The 24,345-nt window shown below is 37.5% G+C and overlaps 1 protein-coding gene across 1 annotated transcript in view; it reads right to left on the reverse strand.

The window, feature by feature from the left end:
- Nucleotides 1–24,345, reverse strand: part of LOC116728109 (T-lymphoma invasion and metastasis-inducing protein 1-like) — a 62,811-nt gene that overhangs the window by 30,308 nt on the left and 8,158 nt on the right. The window contains exons 2-11 of the mRNA XM_032575906.1: nt 14,939–15,041; nt 11,841–12,490; nt 10,196–10,482; nt 9,046–9,312; nt 8,712–8,943; nt 7,614–7,786; nt 6,354–6,578; nt 5,005–5,190; nt 879–1,025; nt 614–688 (exon numbers count right to left, since the gene is read on the reverse strand). Coding sequence (XP_032431797.1) covers nt 614–688; nt 879–1,025; nt 5,005–5,190; nt 6,354–6,578; nt 7,614–7,786; nt 8,712–8,943; nt 9,046–9,312; nt 10,196–10,482; nt 11,841–12,483 — 2,235 coding nt within the window. The 5' untranslated portion in view covers nt 12,484–12,490; nt 14,939–15,041. The remainder of the gene's footprint in view (nt 1–613; nt 689–878; nt 1,026–5,004; nt 5,191–6,353; nt 6,579–7,613; nt 7,787–8,711; nt 8,944–9,045; nt 9,313–10,195; nt 10,483–11,840; nt 12,491–14,938; nt 15,042–24,345) is intronic.

The following is a 24,345-nucleotide window of genomic DNA, read 5'->3' on the forward strand; positions in this document are numbered from 1 at the left end:
AAGAAAGGCAAACAATGATGAGTAATTAGCCCACAGCAAAACAAGACCTGCTTCTTTGTGCTTAGCCTTGTGAAGATTATTACTGTATAGATGTAAACATTCTCTTATGTGGCTTTTTTCATATCACTTTAGTTACAGCATGGCAGAGAACTACAAAGAAACCGAGACAAGTCGTGACCTACTTTATACAACACTGTAAAATTACTAAATTCTTTAATTTAGAGTTAGCTAGCTTTAAATGCACCCAGTGTGTTAGGAGTCGTTCAGATACTCTTTACTCGTATAATCAGCTACTGCATAGTACAAAATGCCAACATTTCCCAAATTTGGTGTACCTGAAAGTCCTCAATGTTTTAAACCCAAAATAAACTAAACTTAAGCTGTTCTAGAAATAAGACTGTTTTACCATCTCTACTTCTTTCAAAGGTGTTCATAATTTTTCAAAAGGTTCTGTTTTTTAATCAGAGTCTTCAGAGAACATCTAGGGTCACTGAATTTTACTAGTTTGCATCACAAAACAATTCCCAATGTTTTTAATAAAATGTTTTTCAATTCAACTTTTTTGGATTAGATTAGTTTAGGTAACAATTTACATGTCTAAATTTATTCTTACAGATATCTCGCTGGCTGAGTCTTCAAACATGAGCTCCAACGGTTTTCTTGCAGGATCCGTCCCATTTTCAAACACCTATAAGAAAAAAAATAGATTAGAGCTCAAATGCACACAAAGTCATAGAGATTTTATGTACTTTAAATATTTACAGAGCTACCACATTCACTTTCAGAAAACTATTCATTCTTACTATTATTGGTACAGATAATGAAATAGAAATTAATTTTAAAGTATTCTTCAGTCAGAAGGTGAAATCTATCAAGACCTGTTGAGCTGAAGGATGTCCTTTGGTCTTTCTTCTGGAGGCAGTGTCCAGACCCCAGAGGGAAGAGAAGCGGCTACGCCGTTTACTGAAGGTTCGCTGCACAGCCTGGTTTCGCTTCCTGATGCTGCCTTCAGTTCGGGCTGACACCTGTCAAAGTATAGACGCAAGAATGGATATTTGAGACTTAAAATGTTGTAAGTTAGAAGATTATCGTTAAAATACAGCCACACCCACATCAAGTCATAATTTGGGTAATGTCAATAATATCTATAACATCTAGTCATCATAGAACTCACATTTGAGGCAAATAATACTGATTATACTGACATCTGTAAAATGTGGTGGGAAAAAAATTCAATCTAAAAAGGCCAAGCTAGAAACTAACATTCTGATGCCTCACATGATACGTCATACAACACCAGGGGCCTCATGCATAAAAGAGTGTGCAGCTTTCACACTAAAACTTGGCATACAGAAAAATTTTGAAAAGTGTGGCGCACAAAAAAATTTGGATGTATAAAGCCGTGCGCACGCACGTTTTCAGGCCAGCAAAAAAGTGTGCGTATATTTACGCAAACTTTGACGCAAAGTTAATTTTTATACATGCCGACTTGTGCGTAAAATATGGCGCCGCACATATTTTGTGCGCACGCACGCTTTATGCATGAGGACCCAGATGCTTAGCTGGCATGTGCAGGAACTACATAGATGTGGAAGAATGATTCCGATAGTGTCATATGACGAAAATATGCTTCAAGTGGCATCACACTGCTAACATGTCTTGATGGGAAGAGATATGCAAAAATACATCTTTCTACACACACAAACATGCACAGCTACTATATTTTTCTTATCTATTTTTTGGGATTGGCGGATCAATACAAACTCTGTTAACAAGGATCTATCCCTCAGGTACTTTCCCACAAACAAGCTTAACACTTTCTGCCCCCATCTCTATTGGTATCCTATCTTATCTCTTTTTTCTTCTTTCATACAATTCTGCATATTTCTCCTACCTCATGATATCTATTTGTCTCCCATATTACACATTAGATAAATAGTTGCTCACTATAAAAAAAACTGCCAAACAGATAATTCTTTAAAACAAAGCATATACTGTATGTAAAAACATCAAATCTGTAGCTTTTCCTTTATTTCATCTTTTATTTCCATCCTTTTTTATGCTGAAACAACCTCTTCCATACAGCTTAACTAGGAAGGTTTGATCTATTAGCTTTAAGCTGTGCGTGTCACGAGCGGTGATTAGACAGCACACTGACACAGCTTACAGTAGTCACAGTGTGTACACACACACTCATGCTCTGGTGAAACATAGTGAGTATGAGCTGCTCAGTGGTCAGAACTTGAGTGTGAATTAACCCAGAAATGCCAAGAGCTTTTTGTCTCTGTTCTTGTAGTGGATCACTGAACAGGACTAGGGGGATATTTCTGATATTGCAATACTGTTACAAAAAATCTTTTGATAATGGCTACATTATACAACTCCCTACTTGTTAATGCAATGTAGGCATGTTCTATTCAGATTAAGTTCTGAGGAATTTGAAAGTTGTGTCACCATCTTTTTATCTTTTTCATTTTCCCGAAGTGATTTTAAGAAGATTAGTTTGAACTCTAACAGATAACATCATCCTACTGAGGAAATGCTTCAAAGTATGCCACCTAACTCTGATAAAGTACAACGAAACAAACATAAAAAGGATTTACCACCGTAATGCTACCCTTGAAATTCATTCTACCCTGTTGGTTATATCAACATTCATTTTTGTCTTTAGATAAGGTCATCTTTATCTGATCTTTATATAGCAAGCACCAAACAGTGGTACAGCCAGGGGTAAGGGTTATCAGCCAGTCCACCTCAATTCATACTCCCTGTACCTCCAAATTGCCCCTTTCTAATTCCATCTTTGACCCATATACCTTAAACATTTTGTATCTAGCTAGTGGGAAGTGAAAGAACCTCAGATAAAACATCACTAACTCTCCCACACTGCATAGAAACCTTTGAAAAACTCATCAACATATCAAGCCTGAATTGTTATAATTGTAGCAGAATATCAAATATTGTTGCCACCTCATGCCAATTAAGCATTGTGGACTCTCTCAATTGTCCAAAGGACATACAATTTTATTGATTGGTATTGTCTGAATATGTTTTAAGACAATTCCATAACAACGTTGGTGCTGATTAAAAAGACGGCACAGGTGAGCTTAAAACACAAAGTCTTGGTCTGGTTGGCGTTTTAAGATTATTTTAATAGAAAGTCATAGTCTAAGATTCTGTCTAGTAAAGATTTTGTTGAGTAAACTAAAACCTTTAATATGTTGTAATAAAACAGGAAGATAAATGTAATCTCCTTTCCCTTTCAGTTTTACTGACACTGGTGTAGGTCATCTCTTCTAAGATGGAGTTTCATTCTGGGAATTCTTGAAGAAGTTCAAATACCAAACATAGCACAGAGGTAATGACCTGGGCTGGGTTGTGTCATAACTTAACACTGTCAACAACCAGAGACGTCATTTCATTTTATTGTGATTTTTATTGGACAGGTCGATTTTAAAAATTCCACAATGGGAGGAAATGGTTACTTTCAGGTTCTTAGGCTGCTTTGTATTTTTCATTATTTGTGGTCTGTGTTTGCCTTAGTTATTCTTTGTCTTGATCAGCTTGGCCTTGTTTCTGTTCCGCTTTAGTTCAGTTTGTCCTTAGTTATTTTAGCCAGATTATTTTTATTATTTATTTGTGCTTGGTTTTTGTCTGGGTTAGATTTTATTTCCCAGTTCCCCTGTTTGTGTTTACTCCTAACTCCCTTGTGCCATTTTCTCTTTTTCTCTCCTCACATCTGCAACCTGTTAATCAGCCCGTTTCAGCACTCATTCTCCCAATATCCAAACACTTCTCTTGGTTCCTCTCATTATTCTCTTCCATTCTTTGTGCTACCTGGTCCCTGTTTGTTTCAAGTAAGTTTTTGTTTCTATTATTTTTGTCATTGAATTATTCAACTTCACGCACCGCCTGTGCCTGCTCCAAAATTGTGGGTCAAATCAACATCAACATCATGACATTTACATGGGTTTCAAAAAATGTTTGCAAATAAAAATCTGAAAAGTACATTTGTTTTCAACTACCATTAAGCTACACTCCAGAGAAAACAGCAAACAAGTGGATGAAGGAAAACTGTTCAGCTTTCTACAAAAGTAGAATATTTTAAGTGTTAAAAAGAAGATAGACATTTCACATCTCAACAAATACAAACCAATCACAGATACCAATCTTTTCAGATTGGTATTTGTATTAAAACCAAATACATTTTGTCTTCCACTACCAACTATGCACCACATGTTTGTCTCTTCCACCAAATCCCAACAAAATACATTGAAGATACATTGAACCCTTCAATGTACTAACATTGAAGGCTGTGTACTGGTTTTAATTTGGCCAATAGATGAAGTTAAGGTCCCAATCTGCAATAAAATAAATTTACACCAGAGGTTTTCAACTCCAGTCTTCAAAGGCCGATGTCCTGCAGCTTTTTAGATGTATCCCTTGTCCAACAGACTCTTCGGTATACAGTCAAGTTTTCCAGAGTCTTGCTAATGATCTCATTATTTGACTCAGCTTTGTTGAAGCAGAGACACGTCTAAAAGTTGCAAGGAGATGACCAAAGATGACTGGAGTTGTAGACCCCTGACATACAGAATCAAAATAATTTTTGTATCATTATAATAATTGCAAAAATAATTATTAACGTTTGCTAAAATGTCAAGACAAAAAGCTGAAGACACCTGTTGTTCCAGCGTATTTGCTTTATAAATGAAGCAGAAATTTCTTGTTTCAGGTAGGCATATGTGACAAGACATTTACAGCAACACAAACACACCCGCTCTCTCCAAGATGAGCTCCCATTGAGGGTTGACTGTTTGAAGCTTCAAACAAAATACCTACTTAAACATGTAAGGACACGTGCAATATGTTCAGGAGCTCTAATTTGCTCAAGGAAGAACATTTCTGAACAGCTAGGAGAGGAAAAACCAGGAAATGATTCACCAGACATGGATATTATATGTGAGTGTGTGTGTTTGTGTGTATGGACATTTTTTGCCCTACCAGTGCATGGAAGGAAGACACAGAGAAGATGCCAAGGCGACCCATGGCCATTTTGGTGGGACGTGAAGCAAAACCCAGGAGGCGTTTGGGATTTGGAGGTTCACCGCCTTGTAGGCTAGCCAGGTAGCAGCGACAGCGGAAGAGATCTATGTGGAACCGCTCCAAGTTCTGCTCCCACAAAAATATCTAACAAACAGAAAAGTTTGGAGTTTAAACAACTGAATGTGTCTGAGAAAGGTAATTATGGATCTTAAGCAAACTTCCTTATCATTACACTAATCTATTTCAAATTTTACCACTAACTAATTAAAAAAACCCTTGAACAAGCCTGTAGGCATGCCTGGTGTTACATAGTCACTTGGTCATTGTGGGAGGGGAGTTATGTGGGAGTGCTGAAGCCCCTGCAGCGAGGTATTACTCACCAGCACAGCCCCCACCAGTTGCTGACCTGCAGTGATATGTGCAGAGCATCACAGGGTGGGCCGTGGGAGGTGGAACATGAACACAACACTAGCAGGGCTTCATTTGCATTAGTTTTTTCCGTCATCTGTTTGTTTGGCTTGATATACAAATACTATCTATGATGCCTTTTAATTTTACACAGATTCCTAACCACATTACTACTTTCATAAAACTGGTTATAAAATACAAGCTTTTCCAAATGTTACACTAAAAAACAAATCTGGTGTAATTGACTACCCTGGGTAACTATTAGCTTTGTTTTATGGAGGATAGTCAAACACTTCCATTAAATAGAACCTTTTTTGCTTGCGTTTTATGTAAAACGTCATCCTTTCAGCCGGCTACAATCTCAGAAAGTTGTTTTAATCAGTTCTACATTACAGCATTCTGTGTATAATTTAACTGTGCCTCCACACCTGCACGGAATGAAAAGAAGGATTTTTTTGAGTGAAAATGAAAAAAAAATCATTAAACACAGAAGCATTAAGGTATGTTTACCACGTGTTTCAGCATGTGCTTGAGATTTTGAATGATGCCACAGGCACATTCATATATATATCAAAACATCTGTGGTTCCACATGCTTCTAAAGAAGATTTTTTTCTGATTGACACGCTACAGAGAAGGTGATTTAGTGTCACACTCAGTGAGATACTAAAAGTTGAAGGATGTGCTTTCACAGATTAAAATAAGATTCCTTTAAAACACATGATATACTTTGCATTCATGTAACATGTATGCAAAGTCAGTAGAACCAGGACGAGTTGTATCAGTTTTGCTGTATTGAGAGAGAAGGCGGAAATGCCCTTTTGAAAATAAGATAAGTCTTTGCATCCGGTTGATCTGCTAGATTTCCGTTATAGATAATCACAGTTCTCTGTTCTGTACCTGCTCCAGTATGGTCTTCCTCTTCTTTGCATCAGTTACAGCGGAAAGCTGCATATCTCCCATCTTTTTCATTTTCTCGTCCATGTCAATCTTCTGCTCCAGTTTGCGGATCTCAGTTCGGAGCAGCCTAACGGTGTCCTCCCTGTGGTGCTGTCGGGCAAGAGCTGTAGCACACGCAGAGTGAATCGCCGTGATCCAGTTCTCCAGTTCGGTTTGGCCTGATGTCTGTTAAGAAATGGTAGTATTGATAGGTTTATAGCTTAAAGACCAGCTGGCATATTTTAGAGCAAAAAAATTAATAAATCAAACTAATGAAGGTATGAAATAAAACAAAATCAAAGTTGGGTTTGCATTGTTTGTCCAAGTGAATAAATACGTTTAAAATGGCCTTTTCTGAAAAAAAAAGTATTTTTAGAGACAAAAGTCAGAACTTTTTTTTCTAAAAGTTTTTGCTACACGTGATCATTTGACAAATTATATGCAGACTTATTTTTCTGTGCCACTTTGTTAAATTTTCAAGCCAATGCCTCCAGAAATTTCACATCACCACAAAAATGCCCACTTTATGAGGCAAAATGTGAGCTGGAGAACTTTATAATGACCGTTTACCTTCTCAGTGGCCTTTGAATTATCCAACTCTTGTAAGGTTAATTCAAACGTAACAAATTACTTTTCATTAACTTTTGAATTGACACTCAGCTCTTTTGTGCTTACATTTCCTCTCAGCTTGTTGTTAAAATGTTATGTATAACCACATCTTCAAAATTTTCACAAATGATTTATAGAATCTATTAAAGCACACAACAGATAGCTATATGAATTAATGTTCAAGTTACAAAATTGGTTTAACAGACAACGTTATCAATTTAATCTTATCGCCATTTAAATAATCTTTCCCCAATTGCTTATTGTCTCTATGAGGAAATTTCATGAATATAAATAGACACATTTCAATATTTGCAATAGTCACTGCTGTGGATCACTGTCACAGTGTGACAGTGTGGCCTTTAAACATGTCAGACATAAAACAAGCACATGCATACAGAACTGTCATTTCTCCATACATAGCTAAAGGTCACGTATTTAAGTGTCAGATACATAGCCTACACATCCCCAGAGAAAATCTAATATTTCATGGCTATCCGTCTGCGCTCCTTCTGGTTTTTAAATTTGTCGTGTTTTCTCTGGACAATTATATTGATAATTCCTTAGAAAGCAAAATGTCACTTGGAAGTTGTTCTTTTTAATGGATTTTCTCACCTGGAATAAAAATGCATCCCCCATTGAGTTGCTAAGGCAGAAGACATAGTCTTTCTTGGGATGTTCGGGTACGGCCTGCACAATGCTGTTCTCCACCCACAAGGCATGTTTAGCAACGTTGTTATGGTCAATTACTGAGCGACCATCTGATTCATACAGGAAGAGGCTGCAGCCTTGAAGAACAAGAAAAAAAAGAGGGAGGAAAGGAAAACATTGTGATAAGCCAACAAACAAACTTAATTTCTTTTAACCAAAGTACTGTTTACTTATTGATATGAACTTTTAAGCCAAGGTCAGGAAGATAAGCCACATTTGCTTATTTTATAAAATTGATATAAACAGAGGATGCAGGCAGGAATGCAGCTGCAGATTCTGTATCTTATGAATTTTAAAAGGACCAGATTGGATTAGACACAGATCCTGCCGTAAAATTAAATTGTGATGAGGCTGAGCAGAGCTAATGCGCAGCCACAGAGAGCTCTGTGAGTGAGAAAACAGTAAGGGTGACAAACAAGGGCATTGGCTGAGTTTAGTCTGATGTGATTACATTCTAACAGGAGAGAGAGTGTGGAAGATTAAACGAATCAGGGTCATGTTAAGATGCTTTTTCAAGTCTGACGTTATCGCTGCAAGGTTTTCTTCATATAACAATGTTTTTCACCATAAGCAGAAAGAAACATGGCTTTAAAAAGCAGAATGCACTTAAGTGAATGTTACAACCAAAGAAACAGGCCCAGTGGGAATTTCTTTAGAGCTGCTTTGGGATACGGTTAACTTCTTTAGCACTTGTGAGAATGCCAGAAAAGGTCTGAAAATAACTGATGATGCTCAAATAGGAGGCTTTAAGAAAATCAAACCCCAACCCATTGATACTCTTTAAAACAAAGTCCATGATAAAGTTAAAAAAAATCTTTAATGATGTTGATATAGTGCTTATGCAGAGTCACACTTTTATATGAGATGATATACAATGCAATATGGTTAAGTTTTGTATTGTACTGTATAATATATAGAATTGAGGCTGAAGTGGAGCATTTTGTGACATTTTTGTTCAAATCTTTCTTCTATTTTAACAAAAAAAATGCTATAACATTGTACCTTTTAGAGACACCCAGTACTGTTTCCACTTGCGCTTCGTTGCGAGTTCCACCTTCATGTTTTTCTTGTGAACCAGGAAGTTCTTCACAGCTAAAGCTCCGGCTTTTCTGACTGTGCCTTGTGCGCAGCCAGTCAACATGTCAGACGGGTAGGCACTGCTGAGAGTACCGCTGCTCTGCTCATCACTTACAGCCGAACTGGCCTCCTCAGGGAAATCTCTGCCCTGATTCGTCTGATGAATGATTGAAAGACAAAGAGATTAGAAATAAAACAAGATTATTAAACAAATTAAAAGGCGTGTAAATATAAAAAAACACAACCAGCTAACCCAGACCTGACTTTCTAACTCCTTCCGGAAATTCTCATATACTCCTCCTCTGCATCCCTCAGCAGCTCTTCCGTCTCCTCCACCCGCGCTGCTGCTCCCACTGTCACTCCCATTAAAGACGCTGCTCTCTGTAGCTGAGTAGAGAGAGAACGAGGCCGACATGGCTTTACACCGCCGGGAGATCAGCTCGCCGTCTGCGTCCGTCTCTGTGGCAACGCCATCAATGCCGCTGTCGCCATACTCACTTCCATCTCCCATAGTGCCTGAGATGTCCTGTCCAACAAAAACACAAGGCGAACCCAGAACTTATTTGCTTTGGGATTATAGATGCATGTCCGCTTGAACCATCCGAATACAAACCACTGAATAAAACTGCACTTTCAGTGACCTGAATAACTAATTTGATGGTGAATATATAATTCAAGTTTTCATAACTCAATCTGACAGCTGAAACCATGCATAAATGCTTAGATGTTACTTTTCTGAGTATAAACAGTGCACACTGCAAGACACTTGATTACATCACATTTCTGGAGGTTTTCAATGCATAGAAATCCTGCATCAACAGTCACATTCCATAGATTTCATCTGATTTTCACCTTTAAAAATGAGATTCTCATATCTTACTACAGATAATCTGGGGTCTGTTTCTGTTTTTTTTGCAATGTTTTGCTCTATTTATATCCAACAACCCTCTGCCCTGTTAGACAATTTAAAATAACCACTTTAGTTTATGAAAATCAGCTGAACACATTGCATGGTTAACTATTTCAGTGCTGCCCTCCTGACGGCTTATTTTTACATCAAAGGCACATATCATGACATTTCTAAATCTGTGATTTCTTCAGCTGTAGATAATAAAATTCTGTAAAAATGTCTCAGTCAGATGGTTATCTGTCGAATAGATGTGCAAAAGCATTAGAATACTCTTCCAGAAACAAAAAACACACATGCAGAATGTTTACATAAAACAGCAGGAAATGTCTGGTTGTCTTCACAAAGACAAGTATTAAACTGACTGTGGTCCTGACCCTCTGAACTTCCTGAGAAACACTGATACACAAAGTCAATCTGAGTTCATTTCTGAAGAGAAAAAATAAAATGGACTGAAAGAAAGATGAAAAAAGGAAAGGAGACTTAAGAAACAGGATCAAACCTGAGTAGTATGTGCACGACGTCCCTGGAAGGCGGGGCAAGGTGCGGAGGGGATCCCCAGCCCTGACAACCCCTCAGACAGACAGTGAGATCGCCGACAGGGGAGGGTGAATGCTCCATAGCTGCTGCCGTCCTCTTCAGTTGGAGACATCAACCCATCCTCTGCTTCGGTGTCTCCATTGCATTTGGCTTCTCTGTGGTTTTTAATGTAACGATTCCTCTGACCCCGGAGGCCTGGACTCTGCTGGCTGCACAGATGGTCCAGGGAAGAAGCTCTTTCAGTGGAGCCTATGAAATAAGCAGGTGTTTATTCCAGGTTTGTATACTACTTATGTGTGAGTGGACAAGTTGAGATTTAAGGGCATTAAAATTTCTGGCAGCTGCAAAAATGTTCATGCCTCTTGTACTTTTTTCTTATTTATATGTATTTTGAAAAAGCCACAAATTTTGGCAGGGATTACTATTTCAGACCAATGCAAATTATTGCATGTTTTTGAGGTAGAAGGAAAAGGATAACAGAGTCTTTCCACCCAAGTCCCACAAAAGGCATTAAAGTTCCAAGTCATGTTTAAAGTCAAGACATATAAGTCTCATATCAAGTCAACCTATTAATTTCTCAGGAGAAATTAATAGTTAAGTTGAGATATTTAAAGAGTTTTAATATCTTAAAAGGAATTAAGTCTTAAACAAGTCATTTGACTTTTACTGTGACCTTGTGTAAGAAAAGCTTTTGACCTGTATTGAACAGTTGGCCTGTCTGGTGTGTCTTTTGACCTTCATAATGTACTTTGTTCATTAATGTTTTTCATTAAACCTCCGACCACAGATGTATTTAGCTCATCTTTAACATACACAGATTAAGACACTACTTATTAATTAGACTTGGCAGCTGAACTGGGTTTTATTTAGGAGAAACATATTGAAAAAGTTACACCCAAACACATGGCTCACTTGATGAAATTGTATTTTCTTATCTGAAAATTCTGTATAATTTTCTTTCCACATCATAATTAAACACTACTTTGTGTTAGGTTATCACATGAAGTCCCAAAAGAAAGGTTCAGGGCTCATTCCTGTATTTGACTTCAGCATTGCAAGCTTGTGTCTTGTGAATCATGATTGCCAAAGTGTGTGTGAGTGTGTGTGCTAGTGTGAATGCACAAAGCCTATACATTATGCTGAGCACTTATGGGAGCCCTTTAAGCCTTCAACAGTTAAGTTAACAGCCACTGCCTGATGTCACGTTGGACTGCTTGAGCTCCTGCAGAGCTCCAGTTAAACTAACAAACCTGTGATTAACTGAACTGTTGCAAGTGATGGATAGCAACGGACCTTTAATCAGCACAGTGTCTCAAATCATTTTTCCCTCTCAGCCAGTGCCTATGATTTTCTCACCCCCTTCCCCTCTCATTGCCTGCATTCTGAAGGCAATCAATCTCTTCTGCTTACATCGTTTAAGAAATACTTTTATGATTAACTCTGGTAAAATAGATGCATATCTAACAAAATATTACCTACACATGAGAAAATGGAGGTTGAAAATGAAAGCATAACATTTGGTGTTAGTGTGCAAGGAAACAGGACTGGACAGTGATAGAATACATGCAAAAAGCAGTCTTTTATGTCCATGTTTTCTTTGTTCTTACCTGAACTCCCTCTGAGACGCGTGAACTGCTCCTCCTCCTCTTCCTCTCCTCCGTCGATTATGTCTTCTGTGCTGGTAAGATTTTCCTGGCTCAGGTCGGACATAGAGAACTCCAGGCTGTCTTCTCTCCACATGTCTGCTGACTTTGATCGCTTCTTTTTAAAAGTTCCTCCATCTCTGGTACCTTCAGTCATTCTTTGGAGGTATCTTTCTTCCCCAGGAACATCTCCCTCCCCCATAGAATCCTCTGCTCCATCCTGAGCAATAGTGTCTGCCTCTGAGGTCTCAGGAGTTGGCGTGGCCAAGGGCTCGTCCTCATGTTGATAGGAGTCTGGCCTCATTGTCATTGAGATGTGTTGTGTCCAGTGAGGGTTGATGCCAAACTCTCCCAGCTCATCTGTGCCATTGAAAAGTTCCAGTGCACTCTCAGCTAAGGACTGTGGGATACTTGGTGTGCTGGAGGAGCGAGTGGAGGTCTCTGAGTTTCTGTACTCCTGTTTCACAGTCGAAGAAAGCCTTTGCCGGCGAGTGACCGACTTCTTGTTGGTGAGGCGGAGTGAGCGGGATGTTTGTTTACGAGAAAGGTGTACCGTTTCATTGCCGTACACACTGCTGTCTCCGTTCTGACTCTCCACGTTTCCCATGATTTAACTGGACAGAAAGGAGAAAACCACAGAAAGACAAAGCCTTAACTCTCTTCTGATTTAGCCTGAATAAAGCCTAGGAAAAAACCACATTTAAGTACACCTCTTCCAGTTTTGTTTTGAAAACCGAGGTAGGAGGCCAGCTCAGATCTTATAGTTAGATTGACTTGACTTGATTTGAGACTTGTGTCCAGTGAGGGTATACACTGGAAAAACCTTCTGAAATGTATGTAGTGATCTTTTGATGGCCATTAGCCACCTATGTTGTTTTGTGCTAATGCTGCTTTACATCTGGAAGGCACTTATAGCAGTTGGATTGGTTCTTTTCTGACATGAGTCTCTCTGTAATAGCTAACTGATACTCTTCTGTATATGATTCTCAGATTTATGCAAGTTTTAAAACATTTGCTTGGATGGCTACTTAAATGAGATAAAAGACTAGTTGTGTGAGAACCTTTTTTATCTTTCAATAAAACAGAAACAATTACTTGAAATAGACTGGAACAACATGCAAAGCCTCATTTAAACATTCACAAATATTTCAGAATGCTGTTGTCAACAACAAGCAAAATGATAAAATTTCTGTTTTATATTCTGATTGCTACAAGAGCTCCTTCCTTCCTGTCCATAGCCATCACTAGCCTCAACAACTTTTTGAAGAAATTTGTATGAGTTCCTACAATATTTCTTTTGGGATTAGCAAAGTGCTCTTGAATTCAAACAAAATTTTAAAAATGTCTGTGTGCACATGGCAAGCAGTTAAATGTTAGGAACCAGTATATCTATCTAATCTTTAAACTAAACATTTTGTTTCTCACTCTCTCCATCCTCATAGTAAAAACATTGTTTTCTGCCAAAGGCTGACAACTTCAAATCAAGCCTTACAGGCTGTGACAACAAAGCTGGTGAATAACCTATTGCCACAACTGCATGAGTTTGATTCCCTGTATTATTTAAAAAAAACAATCACAGATCTATCTATTTAGTCGGACATTTGCCTGAAGTTTATACTGCCAGTAGCAATGTTTTTATATCAATCATCTCATGGGTGTTTTTCTATTTTTTAAAATCTCTTCTTTGCTTTAAAGTCTCTGTTTTTTTAATGTTTTAAAGTCTGTGAGTTGAAAATGATGATTTTAAGCCCATAAATATTTTATTTATGGACTCTAAAAATAAAATTAGACACATTCAAGAATTTAAACATAATCTTCAAGAGCTCTTGAAGCTCTGAAGAGCTCTATCTCTATCATGTGTATAACGTGCTATTGTGACAATCTAAACTCCTTTACTGGGAAGAAAAGTCAAACATGAGATGTGTCTGTGCTTGCTCTATTTAACTTTTCTTTTTGCTTTAAACAAATCCAAAGATTTGTTTGATCCTTTTAAATCATACATTTCATAATTTTATTCTTAAATTGCCCTCCATAAATAAAAATCTTTAGACAGAAAAAAGGAAAATAAAGAGAACCCCGCTATGAATAAAAAAGAAAGACATTTCCAGGAAAACACATCCATAAAGATCTGCGTACACTAGCGTGCCAGACCCTTCGGATGTTCAAAAACTGAGCAAAAAGAACTGATGATAAGGATTTTGAAAGGACAATGTTGTTGATTGTTGTTGAATGATGTCAAGTACTTAACTAATTTCTTGTAAGGTGTATATATTACAAACCCATAATAGTTGTTAACTACAAAAAGGTCAAGAGTTTATGGTGACTATACACAAAAACAGCATTCACCAAGGGCAAGTACAATTTCATGACCTGCTTAATAATTTAACTTTAAACATCATGAGCTGTTTCCATGCTTTGCATACTTTAACTGTCATTCAAATAAGACGGGGGATCAAGTACATCCATAGATGAGCTGGAAAGTCCCCTGCAGCTTTTTAAGCCATATGTTATCAGATACTACCAGCTGACTTGGTTACTATGGCACGCATGGAAAACTGCATAGAAGAATCCAACACTGATAGAGATCTAAAGAGAATGTTAACCAAAAATGTGTTGCTTTCACATTTTTTGTGGCAAGAATTTATTTATACTGTTTTTGTATGGAAAATCTTGATTTTATTTTATTTTAGTTTATGTAAAATAAAATAAAAAAGTCTAACTCTAAAATTCCCAAATTTTAAAACAAGTGAACAAAGCAGGTTTTGGGGCATATTTTGTTGATAGTAGGAGAATCTTTGTGCTTCCATAGGCTTAAGGCTTAATGCTATTTAATGCTATTGAGGCTCAAGTAGTTGCTGTATCAGCTGCTGTCAGATCAGTTTGTACTCTGTGAATCACACATTGTCAAACCCACGCCATTAGTCTCTTAGCTGTGACGAGAGAGAGAGGGAGACTACAAATTTTAAACAATTTTTTTTTGTTTTTGAGCTGGAAAACCTTCTATGCAAGTTTCTTCATAAAAATGTGAAACCTATGAAGCAACAAAAGATACTTGTATTCACCTGTGTTTCAGGAACCGGATCACCATCTTCCCATCATTACTGGGATTTGATCTTCTGCCAATAACATGGTCTAAACAGGCTCAAGTGCTGGAAACACTTTGCCCTAAAAAAAAAAACAAGAGCAGATAGAGGCATTTCAGCTTCAGACAAAAGATAGTAAGCAAAAAGGACTTCCAATACTAAGTAACAAAGAATCTTCAAGAAACCCTATTGTGAAAAAGTTGTTCACCCCTTGGAAAAGTTTCCATGGACTGATGACAGAAAATTGGAAACTTTTTGCATGCTGTGTATCCTTTTACATCTGCTTAAAAACTAACACAGAACTAAAAAATAACAGCATAATACCAGAAGTTCAAACAAGAGACTTAATGTGACAGTCTTGGGTTGCTGTTATGATTCAGGACCTGGAGGATTTCATGTATGTGAATATCAATTCATTACTTTAAATTCAACCGCAAAAGGGTTATTAAGTGGGCAGTGATTGAAAACACACCAGCAAGTCCACCTCTAAATGGCTCAAAGGAAAAAAATCTAAATAAGGGATTTAGATTCATCTAGGCAAGTCCAGACATATATCAATACACATACAATTTTATTTAAACCAAATTGTCATTTGAGAAATGCAGTTTGTTTTTTCTCATGCTTTTGTTTGACGTTAATGTGTTTAATGATTAGAAAAATGTCATTAGAAAAAAGAAAATATGTAAAAACAATATATAAAAGGGCAGATACTGTACATTTTCACGTCAAAGGAAATTAAATTATGAAATCCAACTAATTGTCTCAATAAGACAGATTATTAGAAGAGAACCAACAAAGACCAAAGCTGAAAATGAAAAGCAAACTTCAAAGCTGACGTGTTCATTTACACACCTAAAATTTCTTTGAGATCTACCCTCACACTCTTGCGACCACAAACCAAGCAGGCATGCACAGACATGAAACATTTTGGGAAAAGACCCCTTTGTCTCCCAGCTGACAAAGAAAAATGTTCACGCTGTTTACTAAATAATACTAATCCTTGCCAAATCTACCTAATTTTCTCTGGTACCAGCCCTTAGCTGCTGGGCTCCATACTGCTGCTCTATGCATTAATGATTGGAGGTCACGAAAGTGCAAGCACAGTTGTTTGAGGGTTGATGTGGACATATAGCCAGTTGGTAGATTAAATATTTTGCTCTTCTAAAAAAGAATTGGCAAATCTTCATAATGGCATCACTCATTTGGATAGTGTAGATGTTCAGGACCTGCTGTGGACTATGCTGTTCTCCAGGGTGCCAAGACAATTATTTGATCTGGCTACAATTCTAAAGGGAAATAAGATAGATATGATAATAGAGAAAAACATATTCTATATGAGATATTAAAAATCTTTATCAGTTTCAAAGCAGATGTTATGCCCTCAGCCCTCAGCCCTCAGCTGATGGTCTGCATGACAGCTTCACATGGTGCTTAGGCACTTCAGGCAGATATTTCATCTTCCTTTTTTAAAGAAAAAACAACAATTGTTTTTTTTTCTATTTAGGTCTACAGTGCTGATATAAACATATATTGCCCTTTCCAAATAATTGACTCCAGTTATTAATGTTATAAGTGGGGATTATAGTTTGTAATCAAACATGGTTTATTTATTTGAGACAGAAGTACATTAAATCTCCTTTGTTAGATTTTTGAGAAAATGAGATAATCCACATTATTCCAAATACTCCACCCTTATTGTGAAACATGGTGGCGGCATCAGAATGGATGTTTGGGAATACTTTTCTCCAGCAGGGACGTGGAAGCTAGTGAGAGTTGATAGAAACTTAGATCGAGTTAAATTTAGTGCAGTTTGTGAGAAAACCAGTCTTAAAACTGGAAACTACTTGATGTTCAGCTTCGGGTAGAACTGCAACCCTAAACATACAAGAGAAGAGAAGAAACTTAGACTGATTAGACTAAATAATATATGTTAGAATGGACTTGTGGAAGTTTGAATCAAACTGAGAATATGTGGCTAGACTTCAAATTATTGTTCACACTCCAGTCCGTACATACACAAAACTGGTAGAGACATATCCTCAAAACACTTGCAGTTACAATCAGGCTCTACAACATGTTGACTCACTTTTCAGATGATTTTTTTGGTCAAATAAAATTCAAAACCTATTAATTTATTTTCTTTCCACTTGACAATTAGATGAGTTTGTGTTGATCTCATGGAATTTCAGGGAAACACTTTGAGGTTGTAAGGTGACAAAATAGTGTATGATGAGCTTGCAAGGCACTGAATGTGTATTTATCTGATTCAGCTTAACCACTGTAGCACATTTCATCCCGCCTTTGAGAAGTACTTATATAAGCTCAACTTCGACACTGAGATTTCTCCTCCTCTTCCTCTCACTTTGCCCTTTGTTTCTCATCTCTCTTCTGTTTCATCTGCTCTGATGAAGTCAGCCCACATGCTGTCCACCCACCCTCTGAAAATAGCCGAATTAAATGATGATAATGATTTATGCAAAGACAGATCGTGCTTAGCGGCTGAACAGCTTACAGCTGGAAGTAGACCATTGAACAAATAAAATTGTAGCAAGGGTGTATTTAAGTTTTAGAGCTAGTGATGGTGAAATGGGTTTTTTATCATTGTTGCAAGTCCGTGTAGATAAATCTGGTTTTCAGTCTAGTAAAGGGAAGGCTGAAAAAAAACATACACAGGCCAAAGAAACACAAAAATAAATCAAGTGGAGCCTCACACAGGGGAAATCAAAGTGTTTTCTTTTCTCTGGCTATGTGCAAACTAAAATGTTTCGTCTCTCGGTTGCTCCTCTCCTTATGCCCCGAAGCAAGATATGGGAAGTGGAGAGGGGGGGTAACAAGGGTAGGTGAAACAAGGCTCTAGGCGAATCGCACTAGGGAGGACGATGAGAGAGGGAGGAAATATTGGAATTCAGAACTGAAGATAGAATTTTATCATGGCGAGGTGAGAAGAGAAAGTGGTGCAAGACAAGATGGAGAGATAACAGGAGAAAAACTGGGGGGGTCCTATTGTTTTTGTGGTTTAAGTGGATAAGTAGACATGTGCTCTGTCTGCCTATCCTCAGGCTTAATTGAAGGAGCCGAGACAAAAGGGGAAAGATAATTATTCGCTCTCTTTCTCTCAGCCTCTCATTTCTCACAGTATATTAACACATGGAGGGAGTGCATCAGCACAATAGCTTGCGCAACAGCAGCCACAGCATCATTATCATGCAGACGTGCTCACTTAGGGACGAGTATGCAAACTGACACATCAAGAGAAGACAAAGAAAAGTTAGGAGAACACTTTTTAAAACACACAACTACATGTTTCGTTTAATTTTAAAGTTTATATTTGACTTTTCCTCGCAGATTTTATCAGTAACCAAGTGTTAAAAAGAGACAGAATAATAAAGAAGAAGCAAAGCATCGCACAGAGCAGGCAGGAGGTGTCAGAAAGCACCGCTGTGCCGGAGCTGTCAGGCTCTTATTGCCACAACATGATGGTTTCATTAAAAAATCATCAACACCTATAAGCTTTCACATCTATCACACACCTGAGCACAGACACCCGGGCAAGCAGACTGTGACACGTACGGCGATACAATGCAATGCAACATGCACGTAAGCACCTGCACACAATCCAAGGAGAAATCTGAGCAGGTTTTCCACCTCACACGCATACACTCACTCTTTGGAAAAACGCCAAAAGCTTGTCAGAACAGTCACAGAGCAGGCACACCCTAAACTTCCCCCCCGACGGTCTTTTCATCTCTCCACCTGTCTCTCCCAGCTCCACCCTGACATGACACACATCTCAGCTCTGCAGACTCAAACAGTGTATGCTTGGATGTTCCTCTGTACAACTGTGCATCAATGAGGATAAACAAAACTTGTGTTGTTGCTTTTATTATGAGGCTGTCATGGCACAGACTGCACTATGATGCATCTAATGTAATCAAATCAGTTGTTTTTTCTATTACACAACACTGCAACAAAATCTTGTGTGTACCTGTTAACAAAATATTGTGTTAATATAGGCTTGGCATAAAATTATGGCAAATCTAACCTGGGTGAGACAGTACTGGCTGCTGTGGCTTCCTTGCTTTTGCTGTCATGTGACCTTTGACCTCAGTAACAACAATTGCCTGTTCTTAATCAACTCAGATTGGCAAGTAAAATATAATGTTTTATCAGAGAAATAAAATGAAGGTGAAAGGTTTTTTTGCATTCAAGGAATATTTGTGGAATCTTCAGAGAATTCTTCAAACACAGAGGAAAAAGCTCAGATTTGCAGTTGAAATGGAAAATTAATCCACTTTTAATAACTCCATCAACTTTCATAATAAGTAGCCACGTAATTTTTATAGTCTTTACCAAAGACACAACAACAAAAACAGTTATGTTCACTGTGACTTTTAGCATTGTGAGGAAAGTTTTAGCTATCATAGTAAAGACAGGCTATCTAAATTTGTTTTTTTGTTGTTTTTTTTGGATGCTAGCTAAAGCTAATTAATTAATATATTAATTCCCAACTGCTTACTGGCTTGCTTGCACTTTCAAGACATTACAAAGGTTTAAAGCCAAAGTATCAAAATCACTCAAATGTTCCTTCCTACTGCTCTTACTTGTTAGAATCCGACTAATGCTTAACCAAAATTAAGAGAAAGATAAAGCTGGTTGTTTGGAAATATTTTTGGTTGCAGCAAACATTTAAATAATCATGCAGTGGAAATTAAAGAACAACCACATCCAATTTTTACTGAGGTAGAGTATTCAAATTATATTTGGCAAGCTAAGCAGCCAACTGTTGTCTGGCTACCTGCCTGACTAATTAACTATTCAACATTAGTATGTTTGACTCCCAGTGTTATTTTATGAAATGCAAAGAAGAAAAAAAATATAACATTCCATGCAAAGAGAACATTTGCTTGGAAACCACTCAATAGTTTAACTTATGTTCAGAGGTCCATTGCATTTTAATCAAAAACTATACATCGACAAAAGAAGCAATATTCTTAATTGAAAAACCTTTTTTGCTGCTAAATTATAAGACAAATAGACATAGGAGCTCAAAAATAAAGATATTTGTTATTTTTAATCTGTTATTCAGGTTATTCAAATATCAGATTAGTGCAAAGTGCTATAATACTCATTCAGCTTTCAAGTGTTTCAGGAATACCAGATTATTCATGTAACTTCTTTGAAAAATAACTTCTTTAGAAATATGAACAGTGGACCCTGACATTAGCGTTGGGTATGTCTTTGCTTGCTGTAACATGTTTTGGATTGAGATAGTATTTTAGGTCTGAAGAGCTTCTGTGATAGGCCAACTCCTTTTTGCACAACTTGCACACAACATCATTCCCAGTGTCCTGTCAGGTAGCTTTTTGAAGAACACATTAACACCTAGTGGGTTTGCGGATGTCGCTTATGTATCAGATTTACGGGCATACCAGAAATATACAAATACAAATGTGCCAGCTAGAAATTTTTATGTTAAGCATTAGCATTCTTAACATGTTAAAAATCTATGTAATTAATTAAGAAAAAAAAAAATCATTTTCTTGAAAGTTTTGCCCTAACATTTTATATCTCTCACAATGTCTTTAGACTTCTTTCTACAGAATCTTTCTAGATGGAGACAACTAGGCTAAGTTCATATAGTGTGGAATCAGCTATGTGGCAAAATGTTCTAAAAAATATTTCTTTATTTTCCTGAAGTCACCTGTACACACACACAAGCCTGGAATAATGTAAGTTTTCTTTTGAATATAATGAGTGCACTGTGAATGGTGTGTAAATATAGAGCGGTGCTCCAAATAAATAAATAAAGAATAAATAAAAAGAATCAGAGACCTAAGCATGAGCACCTGCCTTTATGTGTATACCTATGTAGAATGTGTGGGTGCATTGTTCATGTTTGTGGAGGAAATGCATTTATCTTGTGCACAGGCAGGGCTCTGAAAACATCCCATTGTAGACATGGGAGACAACGCTCCACTGCACTCCCACAGATCCTCTGAGAGAAAACTGTCTGAGACACAGAATTCCCTGGAAGACAGAGATTAGCTTCTTATTCATCCTTTTGGGATCTGACAAGGCACGCGCCACTACCCCCCACTCTTAGCTTCAATACACACAGAAGGAGACACATACAATGTGCCTTCCAGCACAAGTCTTCTTAAATCAAACCATTTGTTATATGGTAAATGATTATTTACTTCCCTAAAGACTGCTTTCTCTCTGAACCAAAACATTAAAACAACAAAGTTAAGTGGATTGAGATGAGAAGATTGTCATATTTTTCTGGGACCTTTTATTTGCCATCACCAATCAGAGATATGCTGATGACGAGTTTCTTGAACACCAAGAAACTCGTGTTCTTAGTGTTACACAATACACAAGTATTGCCAAAAAAGTGACAATTTAAGATTAAACAGAATTAAATAGCTGGTAATGCTGCACATAATCTGGAACCCAAAAAGTGCAAAAATCATTTTAGATTTTGGGTCAGTGTGCCAACTCGGGACAAAGTAAGTGAAAAAGAGATGCATTTGAATTAAACTGCCAGTCATTTTATTCTAGTTGGCTCCTCAAGTGTCAGTAACCTCATTAAAGTCTCTCGTTCGCCTCTCTAGCAGCTTACGTTGTACGCTTCTTACCTCAGAATCTAGCTGAGTTTTTCTGCAGCTTGCTGCAGTCTGGGATTACCATATTTTAAGGAAGACGGCTCCTTCCACAAGCCTTTTATTGAGTGAAATGCCAGAGAGAGTCAATGAATGTATGTAGCTTTTAATGTTTAACTCAGTCACAGCTGCAGCAGAGCAGAGCACGAACTACCAGAAGTCCCTGTGAGCATTCCAAGATCCGAAAACCCCTGAAGATGCTGAAGATGCATATTTTAACACCAGGATCTTACGCACAACAAGGTCAAGGGCAAGATCTGGGAATGTCAGTCTCAACTAAATCTTTGCAGATCTGCATTATTGTACTACACCACTGGAAATCCATCAGCAAGCAGAATTGTAGATGCTAAAATACCATTTGTTGTTGTTAAATATTAATAAATCTTCTCCTGCTTCTACCAGTCCTCAATCAACGAACAATTCCTGATGAAGCACTGATTGCACAGACAATCATTAAAATCAACTGAATATGCATGTTGTAATTTTCCATCGCAAACATAGAAGTGGGAGATATACTGTATTGTGTATTCCTAGTAATTATTTCTATTATTTTTATTTATTTATTTCCAGATACTTTAAAGTCGTTTTTGTACTTGTTAACTTTTGAAAGCTTATGTGAAATTTATGATTTAATCTAACCACATAGAGAAGTCACACTATATATACATTAAGATCAAAAGTCTTCTATATGTATGACTAAATTGTTTCTGCAGTTCATTTTTAGGTTTTAAAACATTGCAATAGTAACCTGATCCTGCTTAACAGGCATCAAAGGAATCTGAAGGCTAATTTTAATGTCCAGCACCTCAAGTTAATGATCCGAGTACTAACCGTTCAAATGTGCTGTGGTGGTAAAAAAGTAACTAACTTCATAATAACAAGGCAGTTATGTTGTTTTGGCATATCCATGTGATTTAGGCATAAGATAAATCAATTTTACTTCACCTTGAAGTCCAATGCTGACACACACAGATGGGAATAGATGCAGCTAAAATGGCAGGTAATACTTCAGACCAGGTCTGTGTGAACTGATGGGGGAGTGAAATAACAGGGCAGCTGAGTGGGTGAGTACGAGGGATGAGCATGTTTGAGCCAAAGGTAGACAGAGGTAGGAGATTGAAACTGGGGGATGGGATGACAGAGACAAGAGAGTCAAATCAACAGAGGACGGTGCTAAAAGGGGAACGAGAGGCTGCTAATTCAGTGGGTTGATGGTGGAGTCGAGTGATGGGCCACAGGTAGATAGATGACTGATGAGTGCTGAGGTGGAAGGAAACATGAGAGGTAAAGATGTGGAGTGAGGCTGATAGGTCCTCAGGGGCTGATAGAGATAGATGCTGTGTCAGTTCAAAGTAGGGCAGATATGAACAGGCTTGATTTGTTGTCAGAGACAGAGCGGCTGTAAGACTATCAGGGGAGAACTGCTCAGGTTTGTAATGCCTGTGTTGTATGTTTGTGTTTGAAATTTTCACTCATGTACTGATGGTGGTAAGTTTACCCTAAGGAGCGGTATATGATGACAAAAATATCGATCTTGTTAACCACTGACAACAGTAGAGTCACAAAAATATAGTAGTGAAACATGGGTGAAGATATAAGCCAACTATTGTAGGTTCATATAGTGACCTTTATATGACTGGAGAGTAAAAACATAATAAGGATGATAACTCTGAAGAAACTTCTAAGACAAACCTGAGGGAGGGCTGTTCTTGATTTTGTACGTTTTACACATGTATGATATACAAATAGTTGTCAAAATCATAAACAAAAATACATCAGGAAAAATGCACATTATCAGCTCTAATCAGCAAATGCTTGTTCAAAAACAAGCAAAAACAAATCGGATCACCGTCCAATCGGTGAAGATGTCCTACATTAACTCTACTGAGTCAATGTAGTCAACATGGAAGCTACTGCAAGAAGAAAACTTGTTTTTAGCTATGGCCAGCATCAATGAAGTGTTTACAATGACTTTAAACAAAGCAGATATGTGAAAAGAAACTGTGAATATATGAATGCTGTTAATACCTGACACAAGGGCAAGAGAACCACATTGACTTTTAGCAGATAAGAGGAAGGCTAAGTGAAGTAGACCTATAGCTTTCTCTTATCTGAACCTTAAGTGGAATAAGGTGGATTTGAAAATGTTTACAACCTTCTGAAAATTTCATAGTTGGGTTAAATATCTACATTTCTGGAGGAATATACACACAGAGGCTGTTGTTTAAGTTATGCTAAATTGACAAAGAAACAGAAAGAAGCAGCAAATCATGTGAGCAAAAAGCAAGACTCAACATTTCTCAGTGCAATTACAATACAAATATATCCCGGAAGGAGTCCAAGAGGTGCCTTGTAAATAAAGATTTACAAGGCACCTATTTACAAAATGGAAATCCTGTTAAATGAAACAGGACTTCCATTTTTGAGAATTGTGAGAAAAGATTCATGCTGTGTGCCTGTTATATGTGATAGGGAACCTATAATTAAAGAATCACGTCTGGACTTGTTTATGAAGTTATTGGAAGGAGTTCCACAAGTAAAAGAGCTACTGCATTGCTACTGGTACAGCCACTCTTACGAAATGCTACACTTTTCTACTGAAATAATTGTGATTTATCTTATTTTTGTGGAAAAACAATCAGAGCTGTAGCCGAAACTGAAATAATTCACACCTCTTTTAATATAAATCAGTCTTCTCCATTAATCCAGATTCAAATAACCTAT

This window comes from Xiphophorus hellerii, chromosome 11 (genome assembly GCF_003331165.1).
Source record: "Xiphophorus hellerii strain 12219 chromosome 11, Xiphophorus_hellerii-4.1, whole genome shotgun sequence".
NCBI classification, from domain to species: domain Eukaryota; kingdom Metazoa; phylum Chordata; class Actinopteri; order Cyprinodontiformes; family Poeciliidae; genus Xiphophorus; species Xiphophorus hellerii.